General features: G+C 42.1%; 1 protein-coding gene across 1 annotated transcript in view; it reads left to right on the top strand.

The window, feature by feature from the left end:
- Window positions 1-21,586, top strand: part of GRM3 (glutamate metabotropic receptor 3) — a gene marked incomplete at both ends in the record, with an annotated part of 50,936 nt that overhangs the window by 20,160 nt on the left and 9,190 nt on the right. Inside the window, one exon of the mRNA XM_084262476.1 lies at window positions 13,783-14,849. Within this exon, the coding sequence (XP_084118602.1) occupies window positions 13,783-14,849 (1,067 nt within the window). The remainder of the gene's footprint in view (window positions 1-13,782; window positions 14,850-21,586) is intronic.

Here is a 21,586-nt window from a genome sequence, read left to right as displayed (position 1 = left end):
GCAAACAATGCAGCCTGCACTCTGGGTGTATTGTGTGTCACACACTGAACTGTGTAAGCTGGATACTTCAGCTGGCAGCAGGACACAGGCATTGTCATCTCTAGGGCACAGCTTCCAAATAAAATTTTCATTAAAATTCTCTTGCCATGTTGGCAGATCAGTGACCTACCTGTTAATGGTTTCTGTTACCTAGCCAGAGACCATCATAGCCTTCTCATGCTTTTATTTGGTACTAATTAATAGTAATTAGCCTGAGTGAGCAGGAGCAAAGGTTGAATTATGTTCTTGCCTCTTGAGATAAGCTCCAGCAGCAGAGACAGAGGTGTGCTGGACAATTGCTTCCCATCTAACTCAGCAGCAAGGTACTTCTGCCACAACTGCCACAACTGCCACCATTGCCACCACTGCCTGCTGCCACCATGTTTCTGCCAGACCTGGGCACTGATCTCCCATAGAAGGACAGGAAAGACAGCATTAGTAGGACATAGAGCAGCATCAACTCTTCACTATTCTCCTTTAAGAAGATTTTGGAAGTATGTTGCTTTTGGCCTTTACCCTGTTGGGTCCCATTCTTGGAAAGTCTGCAGAAACCACAGGTCAGCAATGGCCCCAAACTCGTTAGAGCAGCATATTTAGATGAAGGTGCTTTCACATCCCTAAAATAGAAAATAGCTCTCCATCTCAGTTTCCTCCGCTTGAATATTTATACAACCCACCACTCCAGCTGAGCTATGAAAACCGAACATAAAGTTATATAGTCTGTGCCTTGTATGTAATTTACAGTCAGCTCCTTTTGTCATATTAATAATGTGGCCTTTAGGCATCTTATAAATCTCTAGATTGCGCAGTGCCCGTGCGGGTGTGTGAATGAGGATGAGATTAGACACCCTGTGTTTATGGATACATACCACTGAAAAACTGAGCAATGATTTTCTTTCAGATCACATATTTGAGAGACAGAAGGCTCAGTAACCTAATTTCTCTAAATCACAGACTTCTGTGTTTGCCTGCTGCTTGTTTTATAATAGTTATTATTTCATCTTTTGTCTCACTGGCAAATGTCATGTGAATCCCAAACACTGAGGGTCTGCGCAGTCCAAGTGCTCAGAGGAGCAGGAAGAGTCATCCAGCCTTCTCATCCCCCAACCATGCACATTCACTTTTCCAATCCTGCTGGTTTTTACCACAGGGGGACAACTCAGAACATACCATGGGATTATATTTAAATTCTTCACGCAGATTTCCCCATGAGAGGCATCCACACATAAGTGAAAAAATGTTAGCTCTGCTTCTTTCTCCTTGTGAACTGGAAGGACAAGATACCATGTGAAAAAGGAGTGAAGTTCAAGATTCCTTCCCCTTGCATTTTAGGGCTCTGAAAAGCCAACGGGAGGACCAGATTCTTCTCTATTGCCTGCTATGCAAGAGCACTTTAGTGCTTCCAGAACTAATCTCAGTCTCACTTGCATGCTGAGGTGCTGAAAATGGCAAAGGCTGTGCTCATAACATGGGCACAGCAGTGTTAATGAGGATGAGGACAAGGACACAAGAAGGAAATTGCATAGGAAATTGTGACAGTGCAACACTGGGACAGTGTGACATGTTGAGAAAATAAATTCATCTTTTGAGTAATCCAGGTGTGTCCTGGGCTTCCAGTGAGTCCCTCAGAAAATTGGGCTTTTCAAAAGATGACAAGAACTATAGGAAGTCACAAATTCTGATGCCTAATCCCTATGATAACTAAATGTTCTGTTATTTTTACCAAACATCTTTTTTGTTGGCAGCTAATAATTATACTAGAAAGGCAGAACTGAAAATATAAGCTGTAAAAAAAGTATCTTTTCTCCTGAAATAACCTTAATATCACTACATTCCTGGAAGACAAGTTTGATTCACCCAGTAGAGCACACTGCAAAGGCATTCCTAGGCTAACACTGATATGGGATCTGGTACCAAACCAGTATAGCTGCATTAGTGTGACACTAACATTCAGCCCAGCCTGGTGCTGCAATCTAGACATGCATCTTGCCCTGAATCCTACATCATTTCCACATAGCATATTTCCAGGCAAACCTGTCACAAGCTGACTGCTGCACTTGTTAAACTGCAGCCCCAGATGAGCATGTGAATATATTTCAGCTCTCAGTGAAGCCTGAACTATTCCCTTCAAGCTTGTCGTGCCCATTTCTGACTCCCAGTGCAGAAAAAAGCAGCTCAGTTGGTACGGTTGTGTTTCTCTATCTAAAATGGAGAAAGGAACTCATCCCAACCTCAAAACGTTCCTTGTGTAAATTTTTGCAGTAACACACATTTTTCCCAAGTATTCACAGCCTTTCCATTTGTGTAAATGGTCTCATGAATCAAAAGAAGTACTTGGGGCAAAAGTTTCAGAGGAATGACTAAAAGGATTTCCCACCACAAATTTACCTTTCTTATTCTTGCAAGTGTTAGTGGCTATTTTTATTTAAAAAAAAATTACTCAGACCAGTAGATCACACCTACTTTCTAAAAAATAATTCAGAAAGCAATCAGCTCTGCATTATCATGGAGCAGAAACTCTTTTTTTAATGTATCAGTACTCTGACCTACACAATTCCCATCAACTGCAAACTGGATGGACCTGACAGAGAAATGTGTTAAAGGATGACTTTTTTTTGTTTCCCCATCTGTTAGAACCACATTTCTAAACACCCCTAAAAGCATCTCAGGGAATGTCTGCTTTGGCATCACTGCAATGTTTATGGCTATTTTGTTAGCAGATACAGAATATAATGTAAAAAGATATTTCATTGCTGTTATCTGTGTGAGTCATTTCCTTTTGTTTCCTTCTTCCTGCCATGAAAGCATATTATGTCTGAGGATATAACAAGTGAATACAAAGAATCCAAAAATTCTTCAAGCAGGAGGAATAACACACATATTCATGCACAAGGGTATCAGAAGCAGAGAAACTTCTAAAAAAAAAATGCTCACATCCTATCTGCAGCATGGCTCAGGCACAGGAGGCTTAAACAAAGTCTTGTACAGCATGGATATGCCGCAGAAATCCTTTGTAACTCTTAGTATGGACTTTCAGGGTGAACTGTGAGTTACAGTGGCTGCATCTGACATGACTTTGACTTCTTGACTCAGTATAAACCACACTGTCATATGGGAAGTTTGGATCAGAAAACACACACAGAGAGGCACACACACACACACGCAAGAGAACTCATTTACCATTCTTTAAAATTCAAATTTTCTTAACCCAATTCTGCAGTAAAGGATAATACTTGATGTATGATTGCTGACTTTGCATGGGCAAAAAATGACCAGCAAATCAAAAAGCAGCCACATTTTTCTACTAAAAGGAGGTAGAACCTCCTGATGTTAGGTAGTAGCATTGATGAGTTACAGCATCCATAATCAGGGGACACTCCCAGACTGATTTTTCTCTCAGTTTTCCCATTGCTCCTTTTCTTGCAGAGGCCATCGCAGACCTTGTAGCTTCTTATTATCTCTTTTATCTTGTCACCATACACAGGATGTTTTGCATATCACAGAATCACAGTGGTGAGGTGCTGGAACAGGCTGCCCAGAGAGGTAGTGGATTCCCCGTCCCTGGAGGTGTTCAAGGCCAGGTTGGATGGGGCCCTGGGCAGCCTTGTGTAGATCCAGGCCTGGAGGTTGGTGTCCCTGCCTGTGGCAGGGGGGTTGGAGCTCTATGATCCTTGGGGTCCCTTCCAACCCAGATTCTATGAATCACAGAAGCACTAGGTTGGAAAAAACCTCTGAGACCATCGAGTCCAACCATACCCATCCTCTACTAAACCATACCCCTGAGTACCTCATCTACCCACCTGTTAAAAACATACAGGGTCAGTGACTCAACCCTCTACCTGGGCAGCCTGTTCAAATGCCCAATAACCCTTTAAGTGAAGAATTTTTTCCTAATGTCTAATCTGAACCTGCCCTGGAACAGCTTGAGTCAATTCCCTTTCATCCTATATGGGGTAGGCTTGCTGGACTCTTCTAGTGTAAGCAGCAATGACATAATTGCCTAAAGGCAGAAGGCTGTGTTCTTGTGGGCCCTTCCCTTGCCATACACACTATGTCTCCCTATAAATACAACTTACCTATAGTTTCTCCAAAAGTAGATTTTTTTCCATTACGTTTATATGTGGTCCTGATGGATGGAGCAGCTGATCACTGCTCCAAGATCTTGATGCCAGCTTAGTAGTGGAGGTTGGCTTGCTGTGCAAATGCAGATCTCCACCAGTTAGTAGCAAACAAGACAGCATATGAAGCTGCTATTGGGAGCAGACAGAAACATAGATTCCTTGGCTACATCTGCATGTCTATTTGAATGAATAGCTAATGGCTATTTGAATAAATAGCTAATGGCTAGGTAAGGGTCCAGTAACAGAAAAAATTAAAAAAAAATCTTTAAAAGCTCTTTAAAGAAGAAAATATCTCAAGTCAAGAAGAGGGTTTGAGGCAGTGCTGTTAATGTCCTTTCTAGATCTCTGAAACACTTTATCAGTCTAAGCCTATCAATGTGTCTCTGCTTCCAGTATTAAACAGGCAAATAAATCAACATTTTCTTTTTACATTTTCCCCTGAGGTCCAGTGGTTGTTGTTGCTGCTGCTGAACTGATTCAGTGGAGCAAAACATTAGCAAAAATGATTCTGTGCTTTCAGCTTTATCTTTTCTTCCTGAGAGCAGAAGAATTTGCAAGTCTTAATAGGACTTGGAGCTTGCATGATGTAGGATAATGCACACCAATGAACACTAATGGTGTTGGGAGAGGTGACATGCTAGCTTTGTAGCTGGTGTGTGACATACATGAATAACCTTAAAAACCTTGAGTTCTTATCCTTTATCTCAATGTCTTTTTACTGAAGTTTGTTGTTGCAGGTAGCCTACTTTCACTGCTAGATTGGCTGACAGGTTTTGGTCATTCATCAGATATGCTCTATTTTAACTTAAACTATCATTTTAGTAGATGTCCATTTCTAGCCATCACACTATTATATGGAAATGAGTAAAAAGAAAGTCGAAACTGAAAGCTCTACGCATCTGATGGCAACTCACTCTAGCCAGAGCCACACTTGTCTGTTTCTCTCCACTGACTATAGGGGTTCTGTAAGAAAACTACACTCCCAATGTAGACATTGGGAAATATTAGCCATTTTTTTCATGCACATGTTACACTTGCAAAGAAAACTGAATCTTACACCACAACATGTGTGAAACACATTTACAGCTAAACTCCAAGTCTTCCACCAACATCATGTCAGATTTGCCAGATGCTACACCTGAGCTGCATAACATGTCTGAGCATTAAAATTCCTATATATGTTTCACTGTAGCATTGTTTCTTTATTCCAGCTTTGAAGCATCCTACAACTCCTTTTTTCCACCAGATATTCAATGAATTTGAGTTTCAGTTAATTCAAAAGGATGGTCTCCTTACAATTCACTATTTATGGTTTTATTTTGCTACTGGAAATACAATTCCATTTTGCAAATTACCTCATTATTAGCAATTTGTAGGGGGATTGCTGAGAGTTTTCAGTAGCTTCATAACAAAAATCATAGCATAGAGCCATCAAATTTGTAAGAAGAGGCAATACCTTTATTAGACTGCCCACATATCTGGAAAAAACAGAGAAGCTTTTGGTATAACATCTCTTTGCTGTATCTCATCTTGCATCTTGATCAGACCTTATGTTTCTAAGTTATATACTTTAAAAAAATATATCAAAAAGCTCTCAGCAATCACTCCAAAATGGATGGTAATAAGGCTGTTTGCAAAGTGAAATTGTATTTCCAGGAGGAAATAAAAAAGTGATATACTGAACTCCAAGCAGAGCTCTTCCTTCAAAATAATTGAAGGTCAAATGTATTGAGCAATTTTTCTGATGACCTAATGAAGTGACCTTGTGCCTGAAAACTTGTGCACTTCCTCTTACAGACTAGTCTAATAAAAAGACAGCCTTTCTTATGAGCTTGAAATGTCTTGAATCTTAGACCATCACAGCTACAGTATTACTACTACTAAATAATAGTATTGCATTGTAAGTAATTAAATCTATGTCAGTCCATCTGGTTTGGAAGTGTCTTCATATCAGGTCAATTAGGAAATAACAGCCAGAGGGGCTGTTTTAAGGTTCATTTGGTTCTGATCTCTAAGGGCAAACTATCTAAATTATTCAGAGCACTGTCTGGAAACACCTCTCTAATCCTCAGGTCCCCACAGAGGAGAAAATGCTTTAACCAACTTCCTTTAATACTGTAGTAACTGAATCTATTCACATTTCTTCAGGCTGACAGAAAGGACAAAAAAATATTATTAGATATTCAACACTTCCATAGCCATCAGCTACTATATGCAATCTGGGAGTGGAATTAGCACATTGTGGAATGGTGCCTTTAAAAAGAGAAAGGTTCATGTGAATTTTGGCAAAGTTAAAACACAGCTTCAATGTTCTTCAGCTGTACCCCAAATATATTGAGAAAATAGAGACAAGACATGTCACCTTCCTAAAGCTGAGGTTAAATGAGAATGTCCCTCACACAAATTGGAAGCACAAATTGAACACAGGAAAATTGTAACTCCTGACAGTGGCAAAATCTCTGGCTCTGAAAGCACTTTTCATGTTCAGCAACTGGCAGATATTTCACCAGAAAACTCAGACCAGAACATTTCAAGCAGTACCAAAGACGAGTCCAGAACTTACAGTTCCAGCTACCAGGCTTTAGTGTTGCCACCCTAAGTGACCATAATTCTTCATAATGGGATTGGGTTCCCCCTGTTTCTGTTTTCAAAATAACTGGTTGGCCTGAGGGAGGAGTTAGGCAGTTTAAAGTCATGCTTTAATTTCCTTTGTAATTGCAAGTTGATTGCAAGTATAAATTACCTTGCATGTATTTTGCCTCTCGTGCCAGTCATTTCCTAAAGTGGATAATTTTAAATTAAAAGAATGGTATCAATTGAAAAGCATTGCTATGTTGGCTTCTCACAAATCATTCATACAAATGATCAACCTAACAGACAAAAACCTATACATCTCAAAACCCAAATCCTTTAAGAGATCAAAAATTCTCTTTTAAATTCCATAGATTTCCTTAAAAAAAAAAAAAAAGAGTGATTTCATCATTTTCTTGATCGAAGTTTTTACCTTAAGATCTAGCTCATTCTCCCAAGTCCTAAAGACCATACATGGCCACACAAGCAGGAGGACAACGCACACCAGATAATGTAACACATTATGTCCAAGGCAATCATTTTGCAGGAAAGGTGGCTACAGACTTCTGCATTCAGCCAGATTGAGGAAAATGTCAAGCTGAATGAGGCTTTAACCATTCAGCCCATTCTTAGGTTATTTTGCCAGTGTCCTCATTACTTGTCTCCTGGACTGTCCCCTCTGATAGCCTCAGCAGCAGTCATAGCAGCATGTCCAGTCAGTGTGGAGGAGAAACACCTTCACAGGTACATTGCAGAGCGCTTGTGTCAGTTGCTGTCACTTGGATCTCCAGCTGTGAGCCTTTCTGTTCCAACTGAGTGATATCCATCTCACCAAACTTCAGATACCTATGTTGCAGAAGTATCTTAAGTAGTCACTGTCATTACTGTCAGCAGAAAAAACCCAAAATGAAACTGGTACAGATCAACAGAGCTATCCTAGATATCTACTCCAAGGTGAACCCTAGAAATATCCATTGACTTTTGTGCGACAGGAGCATGGGATATCACAGAATCACAGAATTGTAGAGGTTGGAAGGGACCTCGAGAGATCATCAGGTCCAACCCCCATATCTCACTCATATGCAGATACCTCTGTGATAGATCTTTGCAGTTAAGAGCTGGAGAAACATTTCTGTCTCTGATTACCGCAAAAGCTGCAGGGGTTAATGACGTGTGTTAAAATTCCCTCCAACAAGTGAGTTTCTAACCTGAGAGAGAAACCACAGAGTTGAATGGAAAATCCGTAGACAAACACTGGAAAATTACATTTTAGAAGACTAATCCTTCTCATTCATTTCTTGAAAGAGAAGTAGTAAAACTGCATATGACCCAAACACATCAGAAACAATGGTACAGAGGTTAAAAGTGACTACTTGTCCCTGTGAAAATTGATATTTTAAGCCCACTCATTATTTATTAATTGTGGAGAGGTACAGTCTAGTGACACTTCACCCTGAGCTTTCCCTAAACTAGCTTTAAGTTGACAAATGTCAATGTCCCTTCTACCAATCAGGTGTGAAACCAGTTTGTTGTGCCGAGGTAGAAACATCAGGTCTCCATTACCTGGTCTGAATGCTTAGCCAAGCAGAAATAAGCTGGTTTGACCTCAAAAAATATATCTAGATGAAAAAAAAAAAAGAAAATTAAAAGATATAAGCATTCTCAGGGTCCTCTGTGATATTTTTTTAAGATAAGGCAATATTTACACAGATGACCCTACTGTACAAACACACTGTTATAATATTATACTGTTATAATATTATCAAGGCTCCTCCTTGTACTGCTTTAATAGGGCATTGCCCAGGATATGTAACAGGAAGAAGCAGGGGGCGTTAAAAAAGCTATATTTTTTCTGTTACATAAAAAAGTCTTGTTTTTCAGTCTTAAATCAGAAGTTCAGAGTTTTTGCAGCACCATCTAGTGAGACTAAGGAGGTTTGACTCAAATATTCAGAAACTCCAGCCTACTCCCTCTTTACACTTGCATTTCTTTTTAATCATTACCTCCTTATAGTCTGTTGGCTGGAAGTCTTTGGGGCCAACAAGCTGTTGAGGAAGGTGCCTGTGGTGCACACAATAGTCCTTTTAAAATTTCTTTCTGAACCACATGAAATCCCACAGCTTTGCAAACTGCTGAACTGAAAAACGGCAGATCTTTCATCAAGCTTTCTTATTAATGAATTGCCTCCTAGCTAGCGAGCTGTGCCTCTGATCCCTACCTTGTTTTGAAAGAATACACTCTGCAAGCAAAGAACAGATGCATGTTTTATTGGATATGAAGGATGTTCTCAGATGTATGCATACCTGTCATCATTCCTACCAGGAGGTGTTACTGATGGTATTTTCTATAAGACAACATCTACACACTCAGCTCTGTGTCAGGCACATGCAAGAGACTGTATGCAAAATATCCTTCCTGGCCCAAAGATGATGCTGGCAAACAAAATTCAGTCTGATTCCAAGCCAGTTAAGATGACACTCATTTTTCCTAGGCTGTCCTGTCTTTTAAAAGTTTTCCTGTGCCTAATTAGTATAAAACCCGCTTTGTTTTCTTCATCTACTCATCCCTGTTTAAGAAATCTTGGAGTATTATCACCCAACTAAGCCAATGTACACAATCAGAAGCATTTCAAGAAAGATTTTCCATACCACCTCTTAATGTTTTTGACCAACAGGAAAAAAAATACCCCTTCAGAACATTTTTTTTCTGAATGCTTTCATGTCACCAAAAGCTATACATTACAGACACCAAAAATAATGAAGATTTCCAAATGAAAGCAACTCACAGGCTTCTAACAGCACCTAAGAACATACTAGCAAGTTATGTGATTGTTGGCAAAGATCATGCCACTGTAGGAAGATTAAAACAAAACCAACATAATTATCATAAAATCACAGAGCCATAGAATGGTTTAGGTTAGAAGGGACCTCAAAGATCATCTAGTCCCAACCCTCTGTCATGGTCAGGGACACCCTCCACTAGCCATGGGTGCCCAAAGCCCCATCCAACCTGGCCTTGAACCCTGCCAGGGATCCAGGGGCAGACACAGCTTCTTTGGGCAACCTGTGCCAGGGCCTCACCACCCTCCCAGGGAAGAATTTCTTCCTGATATCTAGTCCAAGTCTACCCTCTTTTAGTTAAAAAACATTACCCTTTCTCTTATCACTACACTCCCTGATAAAGAATCCCTTTCCATCTTTCCTGTCGGCTCCTTTAGCTACAAGAAGGCTGCAATAAGGTCTCCTTGGAGCCTTCTCTTCTCCAGGCTGAAGCCCAACTCTCTCAGCCTGTCTTCATAGGAGAGGTGTTCCAGCCCTGTCATCATCTTTGTGGCCTCCTCTGGACTCACTCTAACACCTCCATCTTTCTTGTACTGGGGACCCTACAGCTGGACACAGCACTGCAGGTGGGGTCTCATCAGAATAGAGGGGCAGAATCCCCTCCCTCGACCTGCTGGTCATGCTTCTTGTCATGCAACCCAGTTGGCTTTCTGGGACCCATGTGCAGAACCTCACACTTGGACTTGTTGAACTATGCACTTCATATGGGCCCACCTCTCAAGGTCCCTCTGGATGGCATTCCTTCCCTCCATGGTACTGACTGCACCACACAGCTTGGTATCATCAGCAAACTTGCTGAGGGTGTCCTCAATCCCACTGTCCATGTTATCAACAGAGGTATTAAACAGTGCCAGTACCACTGATCTCTGAAGAAAATACAATTTGTTGTATAAAAGCTATGATGACATTTTATGTTCTTATCCATATCTGCTACTGAATCAATCGTAAAGCTATGCAATCTTTCCTCTCACATCTGTACCTGAAGAAGTTTGTCATTCACTGACACAAAGTCATCCTCTCCTCTGATAGCATTTCTTCCATGAGCAGACAGAGGTGGGCTGCCAGCACCGTGACTCCATAGGCTTCTGTCGTCTGCACTCTGAGGGCCTGAGAGTCTCTCCTCTTTTCATAAATGTCACAGCTATTGCATATTTTATTACATCTTCATTGCTGAACTGCTGCAAGGTGGAGCACAAGCCACCCCTGGTTTATCTTTAAGTCACTTTTAATTTTTCTTTCTTTTCTTTGCTAACTTCTTTTATAGATTTTCTCTTAGATATCTGCTTTGCATAAGGAAAATTAATTTTCTGAAATGCAAGGAGAGAAGAAGATTCCAAGAGACTGCTAAAAGGAGACAAAACTTGTATTGTCATTCAGACAGCCTCCAAGCTAACAGCATGGGTAGATGCACAGAGTCTTGTTTGTCATCTCCCAAGGGACAAATCCAAACCAGATTAGCTACAGCTCTGAAAAAGACCTGGCAGAACTACATGCTATAAACATTGTATGTTTCCTCTCAAAACTGAAATTTAACTACAAAAAACGTTTTCAGAGTGACTTATGACAGGGACTGACATCATCTGTTGGAAAATTATCTACAAATATGCAAAGAGTCTTCTTTTTACTCTGGAACATAATGTCCTGCTTTCTTACAATATTCCACTCTTGCCTATAAGCATCTTATTTTATGATTATTATTATATCTTATGTTATGTAAACATGACTTTTTGGAAGTGGTTCTACAGAATCCAGAATATGTTGGTAAATATCAGTTTAAATGCCTTAGTGATTTTTTATGTAAGCAGTGAGCATATTAATTGCTGCCACCCAGTGGGCTCATTTGTAGGCTTTGGCTCACCATACTACAATTTAATACATCATTGTTTGGTTTGATGATTTCATCTTCTCTGTCTGAAGAGTATGATTTATTTTCCTCTGTCAGCAGCAACTACAAATGAAAGTTTTAAGATTCGAGCTGTGGTTGAGTTAAAACATATCATCCTACAAAAACATTTTTTTCATCTTTATAGCATAGGAACAACCCCATGGAAAGCAACATACACATAAACTTCAGGCTAACTATATGGGAAATTACCTGCTTTGCCTTCTGGACCTACATGCAAAGTCCTAGGCAAACACTTTGATCTATTTAAATGACAGATACTCTACCAGAACTAAGGAGGTGTTAAACATTACACAAAGGGAACTCTTTCTGGGAAAGTGTTGATATTTCTGACCTTCACTTAACTTGCACTGGGGTACTCATGCACTGAAGTTGTGCACGTGGCAGAAGATGAGCCATGCAACCAGTTTGCAGCTTACCTGCACCTCCGTAGGTACCAGTATATGTCACCTCAGAGCTGGCCTGTATAACACTGAACTGAATAAATTTGCTCTTAAATTTGGGCTGCTGTGTTAACAGCTTCTGCAATCTATAGAAGTGTTATGAATAATGAAATAAGATACTGGCAATGACAACACATTATTGAAGAGCTGTTAAGTGCTGCATTATGATTTCATTTTAATGCTGCTCCTGGATGAGAGAGCTTACATGCCTGTGCGTGAGGAGGAAGAGAAGGAAATCTGCTTAGTATTCTTCTTGTTGACCTATATTTTGAATTGAGCTACCTGTATAATTTAGAGCATGTTATCTCCAGAAGGACTGTCCATTTGGGGGAGTATTATGCTGCCCTTAATTTTTGTACACTCAGAGGTCTTGTTGGGCTAAACAGCAGTACAGCTAGATGCCAACAGTGAAGAAAATGAGAAAACAATCCTCTTACACATTTATGGTTTACCCAGACCTGGTCTGTAATCCTGCAAACCAAGGCTGTCCACCACTCTAGTTGACACAGGTGAGGTGGTAAAGACCAGGAGAGGGCAGGGATAAGAACAGACAGAGCCTTGTCTCAAACCTGGAAGATACTATAGCTGGGCATGAATCATTTTCCAACCTTGCCTTAAGCTCAGGAGAAAGTTGGGAAAGAAATGCACTCTAAGTCTACCACATGGGCTGGTTCAGGTTATGCATCAACACTCCAACATTAGTGGAGTACTGCAAAATAAGGTAACTCTCTGCAGGAATAAAGGTAAAAGAATTTAGCCTCAGTGCTTTATGAAAGCGAAAAAATATACTGCAAGAAACCCAAAGTATCTGGAGGTTGAAGTGGAGGAAAATATTACATCCTTCTATGACATGGCTCATGCTCCAGAACACTAGGGGCACAGAGGCCAGGACAAAGATTTATTCCATCAATGACAGCGAATCATTTCTGTAACCAAAGACACCTGGGGAATAAAATCAACTTTATTGCTCATCAGCTGCAAAAAAAACAAAACCCACAACTTTTGCTTCCTGTCTATAAAGGTATTCACCTTTGATGCTACAACAAATAACCAATAAATCACATGGTGAATGAAATTTTCTCCTATATTTTTAATATTTCCTCATCCACTGCATGAGCCTCAGCAGGACGAAAAAGCCAAAAGCTCTCCAGAGCTTACCAGCTGGAAGTGTTACAATATTGATTTCACAGAAGGTCACACATACAGTTTGTGGGTTTTTTCATCTATTCCCCAAACAAGGTAAATGACCAAAGCAGCACATGCTGGGAACCTCATAGCAGACAAGAAATATCAGAAACTGGTAACAGTGAAGCAAAATAGAAGGGATTCAAAGCTTCCTACAGCACAGGGAGGAGTGAAAAAGAGATAGCAAGAAACTGTTGAGGACTTCATAATTACTTCTCTGTCATCCTCAAAACAAATCCTCTGTTCAACCACATTCCAGACTGCTGGCCTCAAAACAGATGTTTATTGATCTGACCATTTAAATTTCCTTATATGTTGACAGCTGAATTTCACCAAATAATGCTGAGTCTCAGTTAGAAGCAGACCTCTTTCTTTCAATACAAAATGCAAGAGGTACCAACTGGGCATACTGGGGGAAATAGCAGGATAATTCCTTTGTATCCAATGGTAGAAATGTCCCCAAAAAAGCAAGAACAAATATTTCTCACGCAGTAAAATAAAATAGAGTTCTATTATACGAGTTCTTCTTCTAAGTTCAAAAATTAGACATATACACACCTCTTGGAATTTGAATTGCATTCTATAAGGTGTCAGATGTCTGTGCTTGCCAAAAGGATGAAAAAGTAATCTGCTGTTTTCATACTAATATTTCCTATTTCTATTTGTGTTTTTTTCCACAGCTCCATTCAACCCTCCCAATGCCGCAGACAGTATGGTCAAATTTGATGCCTATGGAGATGGGATAGGACGATACAACGTGTTCAATTTCCAGTACACTGGAGGCAGATACTCCTATGTGAAGGTCGGTCAGTGGGCAGAAACCTTGTCACTTGACGTAGACTCTATCCACTGGTCCAGGAGCTCTGTCCCAGTCTCCCAGTGCAGTGACCCCTGTGCTCCTAATGAGATGAAGAATATGCAACCAGGAGATGTCTGCTGTTGGATTTGTATTCCCTGTGAAACCTATGAGTACCTGGCTGATGAATTTACCTGTGCAGACTGTGGGCCTGGAAAATGGCCCACAGCTGACCTGACAGGCTGTTATGACCTACCAGAAGACTACATCAAGTGGGAAGACGCCTGGGCAATAGGTCCTGTTACCATTGCGTGCCTGGGCTTCATTTGTACTTTTATGGTCATTGCAGTGTTCATCAAGCACAACAATACCCCCCTGGTCAAAGCCTCTGGCCGTGAACTGTGCTACATATTGCTTTTTGGGGTCTTCCTGTCTTACAGCATGACTTTCTTCTTCATAGCCAAGCCTTCTCCAGCTATCTGCACCCTACGTCGTTTGGGGCTAGGAAGTTCCTTTGCTGTCTGCTACTCTGCCCTTCTGACAAAAACAAACTGCATAGCCAGAATATTTGATGGTGTAAAGAACGGTGCTCAAAGGCCTAAGTTCATCAGCCCCAGCTCTCAGGTCTTCATCTGCCTGAGTCTCATTTTGGTACAGATTGTGGTGGTGTCCGTGTGGCTCATCTTGGAGGCCCCTGGCACCAGGCGGTACACTCTTCCTGAGAAGAGAGAGACTGTCATATTGAAATGCAATGTCAAAGATTCCAGTATGTTAATCTCCTTAACATATGATGTAATCCTCGTAGTCTTATGCACTGTATATGCCTTCAAAACAAGGAAATGTCCAGAGAATTTCAACGAAGCCAAGTTTATCGGTTTCACAATGTACACAACGTGCATCATTTGGCTGGCCTTTCTCCCCATATTTTATGTGACATCCAGTGACTACAGAGTAAGTCTTTGGATATCTGTTTCCATAAATCATTTGCATCACTTTAAAGAACCGTGTCATCATTCACTAAAAGCTTCTTTCACTTCTTTTGTCCCCTGGATCCCTCACTCTATTTCAGTGTTAATGCACACCTAAGCATATTACTGAATTTTAGCTTATTTCTAAGAAAGATGGTCTCATTTCAAATTGAGCATGTACAGTTGGTGGTAGAAGAGATTAGCACCATGAGTCTGATTATGTTAGAGACATAGCATATGGATAAAGTATTCATACTGGTACATCAGTCCTGAAAGAAAAAATCTAGTAGATCATGAGCTAGAATGAGTCATAATCAGTTATTTGGTGGAGGTGGGCCTTAAATTAAAAACTGAAAGAGCTAGTCTTCTTCTGCAAAAGAATCTGCCATTCAAACATGGTATTATCTTCCAAATCAAAAGAGATAAGAAAAAGGGGTTGTTTAAAGAGAATAAAATACAACTAGTATTATTCTTCAATATGTAACTTTTAATTCTTTCTCCACTTTGTAGCAGATATAACACATACCTCACTGAGCAGAAAATATTGGTCAGCTTTCACCAACAAACCTAAAAAGACATTATATTGTTTAAGTTGTCACATAATGTTGCCAAGCTTCAAGTTCAATAAAATAATATTTTTGTAGGGAAGGAAATTGTCTCAGAAAAAGGTTCAGATTTGCTCCACTAGAAATCTCACAGTTATTATGATGTGAGAAGTGACTGCTGGAGTTGGCCCTTACAGCAGTTTGCAGTGAATTAATTCAACTTCAATAATTAATTGCACCTCTCCTATGAAGACAGGCTGAGACAGTTGGGCTTGTTCAGCCTGGAGAAGAAGAGGCTCCAGGGAGATCTTATTCTATGATTCTATGATAACTTTCTACCCAGAAGAAAGGTAGCAAACTAACTTAGGTTGGGATTACAAACAGAAGAATTATGAACATGGAATAGCATGTAAAACTGTGGAGCTAATATAATTTAACATACTTTTGGTGTGACCACCCTGGAACAGTATATTTAGTACTGTTTTTCTCAGTTTAGGAAAGATACTGAAAACCTCGAGAAAACAAGGATAGATAACAAATGACGCAGTAAGATACACAGAGTGACAGTAAAAGAGCTAAATATATTTAGTCTAGACAAGAGTAAACCCAGGGATACGTGATCACAGACTATAAATAATTTCAAGGCAACAAAAACAGAGAAAGGGATTATTCAGTCTCAGGAGAAATTAGAATGGCGAGTAATAGATTGAAGCTAATGAAGGAAAAGTTTAAGGAGGGCACTGGGGAACAGCTCCAGACACCCAAAGTAATCAGGAAGATGGACACAGAAGGAGGGTAATACCAGAGCAGACAGTCACATGAGTGGGCAGCACAGACACTAATGGTCAAGAGGAGCATGACTTGATTGCTCAAGCATCATTTTTCAGCTTTCTTTCCTGAGTGGGATTTTGAAAACCACCCATAGGCATTTAATTTAAATGCAAGGTTCCAAATAAGCCATCTCCAGTCCTGCCAAACTGACAGAAATTGCTTTTAACACCTTTTTGATACTTTCATGACACGTCAGGAGCTTTTTGAAAATCCCATCCTAGATGTCTACACTTCTGAAGTTCCTCTGAAAAGCCCATATTTCATTTCCATGCAGTGTTAGGTGTTGATTCTGAATCAACCTGTGCCATCCTAATGCAGACCAATATCGATGGCAATCCTGACAAGCAACCTTGGAAACATAATTGCAGCAATGAAAAAAATGAATATTGACTGGCTTATGCTTTTGTCATTAAGCACAGATGTAACTTAGGAGGCACCCTTCTGAAAAGAAGGGAAAGTTCCTGGAAATTTATCCACCGATTTGGTGCTGCCCCCACTGTAGTAGCTAAAGAACAAATAAACAAAACAAAACAAAACAACAAACAAACAAACAAAAAGTAGTTCAACATAGAATACATCCCTACAAATCCTGAAGCAGAAACATCGCTGTATGAACTCTGTAGGACAGGTGCCAGACAGCATGGTAGGTATGCTGGGTTGGCATATTACTGTATGTCTTACAGAGTCACCCAGCAAATAACTCTGCTAGTGGTTAAGGCCTTCTCTGCTGTGTGAAGGATTTATGGCATAGCTATGCCATACATGCTTTTTTTCTGTTTGGTTTGGCACAACCAGTCTCTTCTCCCTGAATTGAGTACATTTTAACAGCAAAAAGGATTTTGGAAGGGGAAAGAGGAAGGGTTTACAGTAGAGCTCTAGATGATTCAATCATGATGTAAACTGTGGGATTTTTCCACGTTACATGTCTTCACATAACCACCAAGGCTGGAAGGGACCTCTGGGGATTGTCTTGTCCCACCTCTTCTGTTCAAAGCAAGGTCACCCACAGCAGGTCACTCAAGGTTGTGTTCAGTCAGGTTTTCAATATGTCCAAGAATGGAAACTCCACAACCTCTTTGGGCAACTTGTACCAGCGTTTCACCATCTTTATAATTTTCTTATGTTTAAACAAAATGTCCTGTATTTTGGTTAGTGCTCATGGCCTCTTTTCTGGGTACAACTAGGAAAAGTCTGGCTCCTTTTTGTTTTCTCTCCCCCTATAAGGTACATATATGCACTGACAGGATCCTCCTGAGCCTTCTCTTCTCCAAGCTGAACAGTCTCAGCTCTCTCAGCCTCTCTTTATATGACAGTTGTTCCAGCCCCTTAATCATCCCTGTGGCCTTTTACTGTAGTTCCTCCAGTATATTCACATCTCTTGTACTGGTGAGACCAAAGCTGGGCACAGAAGCCCAGATGTGCCTCACCAGTGCTGAGCAGAGGAAGGATCACTGTCCTTGACCTGCTGGCAACACTCTGCATAATGCGGTCCAAGACAATATTGACCTTCTTTACTGCAAGGGCACATTGCTCATTATCTACTTCTTGTCCCATCAGAACCTGGAAGATCTTCTCTGCAAAGCTGCCTTTCCAGCTGCCTAATCCCCAGCATTTAGTGGTGCCTGGGGTTGTTTTCTCAAGGTGCAGGACTCTGTTTTTCCCTTTGTTGAACTTCATGAGATTTCTGTCATCCCATTTCTCCAGCTTATCAAGGTACCTCTGGATCTCAGCACAGCTATCTCCTGTATCAATGACACTCACACTTTTGTATCGTTTTCAGACTTTTAAGGGTTCACACTGTCCCAGCACCCAGGATGTTAATTAAGGTGTTAAGCTCCATTCACCCTAATATCAAGCCCTGGCACAACAAGTGATTGGCCTATGGCTGGACTTCGTGCCGCTGATCTCAAGTCTTTGAGCCCAGCAGTTCAGCCAGTTTTATGTCTAGCTCACTGCTTGCTTATCTAGCTTGTACTTCATCACCTTGTCAAAAACAATGTTGTAGGAGACAGTATTAAAGCCTTACAAAGATAAAATTAATATCAACTGCTCTCTCATCATCCACCAAGCCAGTCATTTCAATTCTAACAAGTTGGTTAAGTACAATTTCTCCTGTGTAAACCCACACTGACTATTGATAGACACTGCTCATCAATGAGAGCCTCCTGCCACATTTACTTGCTCTCCTTGCCATTGGGATGGCACTATTAACCTTGGGCATGGTGATATTTGAAAAACAGCCAGGCCTTCTGGACTGCTCTCAAGGACTCTGGTACTGTTCCAAGAAGTTGCTTGAACAAGTCAAACTTCTCTGTAGGGCAGTGATACTACTTTCTGCCTTGCTTCATCCTCTCCCTGCCTGTCACATTTCTGAAAGTTCTTGCTTGTTTGTAGATACAAGATAATGAGAAGCATCTTCCTTCTTCAGTTCGTCAATCAGCTTTTTTTAGGAAGATGACCTCAGTGTGCTCCAAAACACTCTGATGCCTCTGATGTGTTGTCCCTCCAGCAGGTATCAGGGTGGTTGAAATCCCCCCCAGGAAGACCAGGGCCTGCAAACACAAGACTTTTACTAGTTTTCTGAAAAATGCCTCATCTCCTTCTTCCTCATTATGTGGCTGATAACAGACACCCACCACAACGTTGTCCACTTTGGTCTGCCCATTAATCTAAACCCGTAATCTATCAGCTGGCTCCAGACCCAGTGCTGGGCACATCTCCACTGTCTCCTGCTGCTGTCTCACACAGGGAGCAACCCCCGCTCGTCTCCTTGCTACCCACTTACTGCCCTATGCTGTGACTGTGTTTACAGGGTAACTGCGGGTCTCTAAGGAGAGCAGGAGCCAGTTGCTGTGGGGAGGTGCTTCAGAGCCAGCCCGGCCTGCAGCACAGTGTTGAGGCAGGGAAATGCCAGTGGAGCGGAGAGACCCACCAGAAGCCAATGTCTCTCCTGGGGGATGCTGACACAGCCTGGGCGCTGCCAGAGGCATGGCTGCCACCCCACATCTACAAAGGGCAACCCAGGGAGCACGAGTGGCCAGGAGCACTGTCACAGGCCGCCTGTGGCCAGGGCGTGAGGCAGCAGTCAGAGCAGGAAGGTGTGTGGGAAGGGCACAACTTCAAGCGAAGGGCTTTACACTGGTCCAAGTGGGAGACTTGAAGTACACACAACCCAGCAACAGACACCACTCTGTGACAGGCCTCAGGCACCCATCCCATCTGACCCTCAGGCAGGATGGTGGGCACATACCTGAGAGCAAAGGCTGCAGCTACTGCTAGGGGGTCTGCAGCATGATGCCCCCACACAGACAGAGCTGCTGAAGGGAGAGTCTGCAGTGCAGACCTCAGGCTGCAGGATGTACCTAGACCTTTCTCCCAGGGCAGGGACAGGCAGCAGACCTGCCTGCAGAAGGTGTACCCAGTGGAGGACTTCCTGAGGCAGGTGGCTGAGCTGCAGGCGGTGGAGAGGAGACTGCAAAGCATCAAGGAGGCTGAAAGGAGTTAGACAGCTGGTTCCAAGCGCAGTCTGCTGCAGATCCACTTGGCCAAACAACCAAGCAATTCACCCACCAGCACACAGAGAAGGGAGGGAGGCTAGTGATGCAGAAGATCAGAAGCTTACAATGACAGGGACCAGCAGGACAAAGAGATTTTCCCTGAAGCCTGAGGTGCACTTGCAAAACCTCTTCACTGCTCTGCAGACTGTAAAGACCCACCACATCAGGAGACATGCTGGAAGTTGAACAAGGCATCCCAGTCTGCACCCTATGTAACAACCAGCACAAAGTACGAAAAGGTGACAGGTGATAGCAGTAGATGACTCTCTTCTGAGAGGAACAGAGGCACTCTTCTGCCAACCTGATGCACTCTCCTGACAGTTGTGCTGCTTACTTGGACTGGGATCAGGGATGTGACTTGTATGAGGCTTGTAAGCCTCATACAGTGCACTGACTATCACCTGTTACTGATGCTCCTCATGGGCACCAGTGAGACAGGCAAAAGCACTCTGAAAAGTATCAAGAATGATTACAGAGATCTGGGAGCAGTGTCAAGGGACTCTGGAGCACAGGGAGCTTTTTCATCAGTCCTTCTGGAGAAAGGGAAGGGGTTTACAGGGCCAGTCCAATCTGGTAAATCAACAAACTGTTACAGGTCTTGTGCTACAACCAGGGGTTGGCGACTTAGACTGTGGGTTTCACACTGAGAAACTTCAATCCATCTCACTCCAACCAGCTTGATGCCAGTGCCAGCAATAGATGCCCAGAGTCTGGACAAGAATCATAGGTCAGCAGGAAAGCACCAACAGTGCTGCACAAAGGAATTCCAGACAGGCAGTCAGATTCATCCAGGCACTGGCTTAAATATCTCTGTGCAAGCACACATAGAATGGGGAACAAACAAGAGGAACTGAAGATGTTCACACATCTGTAGGGCCATGATGATATTGGCATCTCCAAAATGTGGTGGGGTGGCTCGTGTGACTGGGGTGTCAGAATGGAAGGACACAGTCTACAGGGGAGACAAGGAGAGGGTGTCACTATCTATGTCAATCACCAGCTGGAGTGCACAGCTGGGGTTGGAAGAGCTTAAGGGTCAGGATTAAAAGGAGGACAGGGACAGGTGACATTATAGTAGGGGTCTGCTCCAGATCACCCATCCAGGAAGACCAAGCAGAGGAGGCCTTCTGTAGACAAATAGGAGCAGCTTCATGCTGCTGAGTACTGGTCTTCATGGAGAATTCCAACCACCCTAATATCTATTAGAGGGACAAAATTTCAAGGCACCAGCAATCCAGGAGGTTCCTAGAATGTATCAATGATAACATCCTTCTCCAAGATACAGAGGAGCCAATGAGGAGAGGTCCCATGCTGGACCTTGTTTACACCAACAGGGCTGGTGGGGAATGTGAAGCCCAAGGGCAGCCTTGGCTGCAGTGACCATGAAACGATGGAGTTCAACATCCTCAAGGCAGCGAGATAGGCACGTAACAAGCTCACTACCCTGGATATCAGGAGAGCAGACTTTGGCTTCTTCAGGGACATCTTTGTTAAAGCACCATGCAACAAAGCCTTGGAAGGAAGAGGGGCCCAACAGAGCTGGCTAGTATTCAGTGATCTCTTCCAAGCTCAGGAGCTAAGTATTTCAACAAAGAAAGAGTCAAGCAAAAACACCAGGAGGCCTGCTTGGACAAACAAGGAGCTCCTGAACACATCCAAACACAAGAAGGAAGCCTGTGAAGGGTGGTATCCTGGGGCAGGTATCCTGGGAGCAATACAGAGAAATTGTCTGAGCAGCCAGGGAACAGGTCAGGAGAGCTAAAGCCCTGATAGAATCTGGCCAGGGA

Source organism: Gallinula chloropus (assembly GCF_964237585.1).
Source record: "Gallinula chloropus genome assembly, chromosome: 1".
NCBI lineage: Eukaryota > Metazoa > Chordata > Aves > Gruiformes > Rallidae > Gallinula > Gallinula chloropus.
Note: the sequence above shows the minus strand (reverse complement) of the source record. Positions and strands in the feature narration are given on the sequence as shown.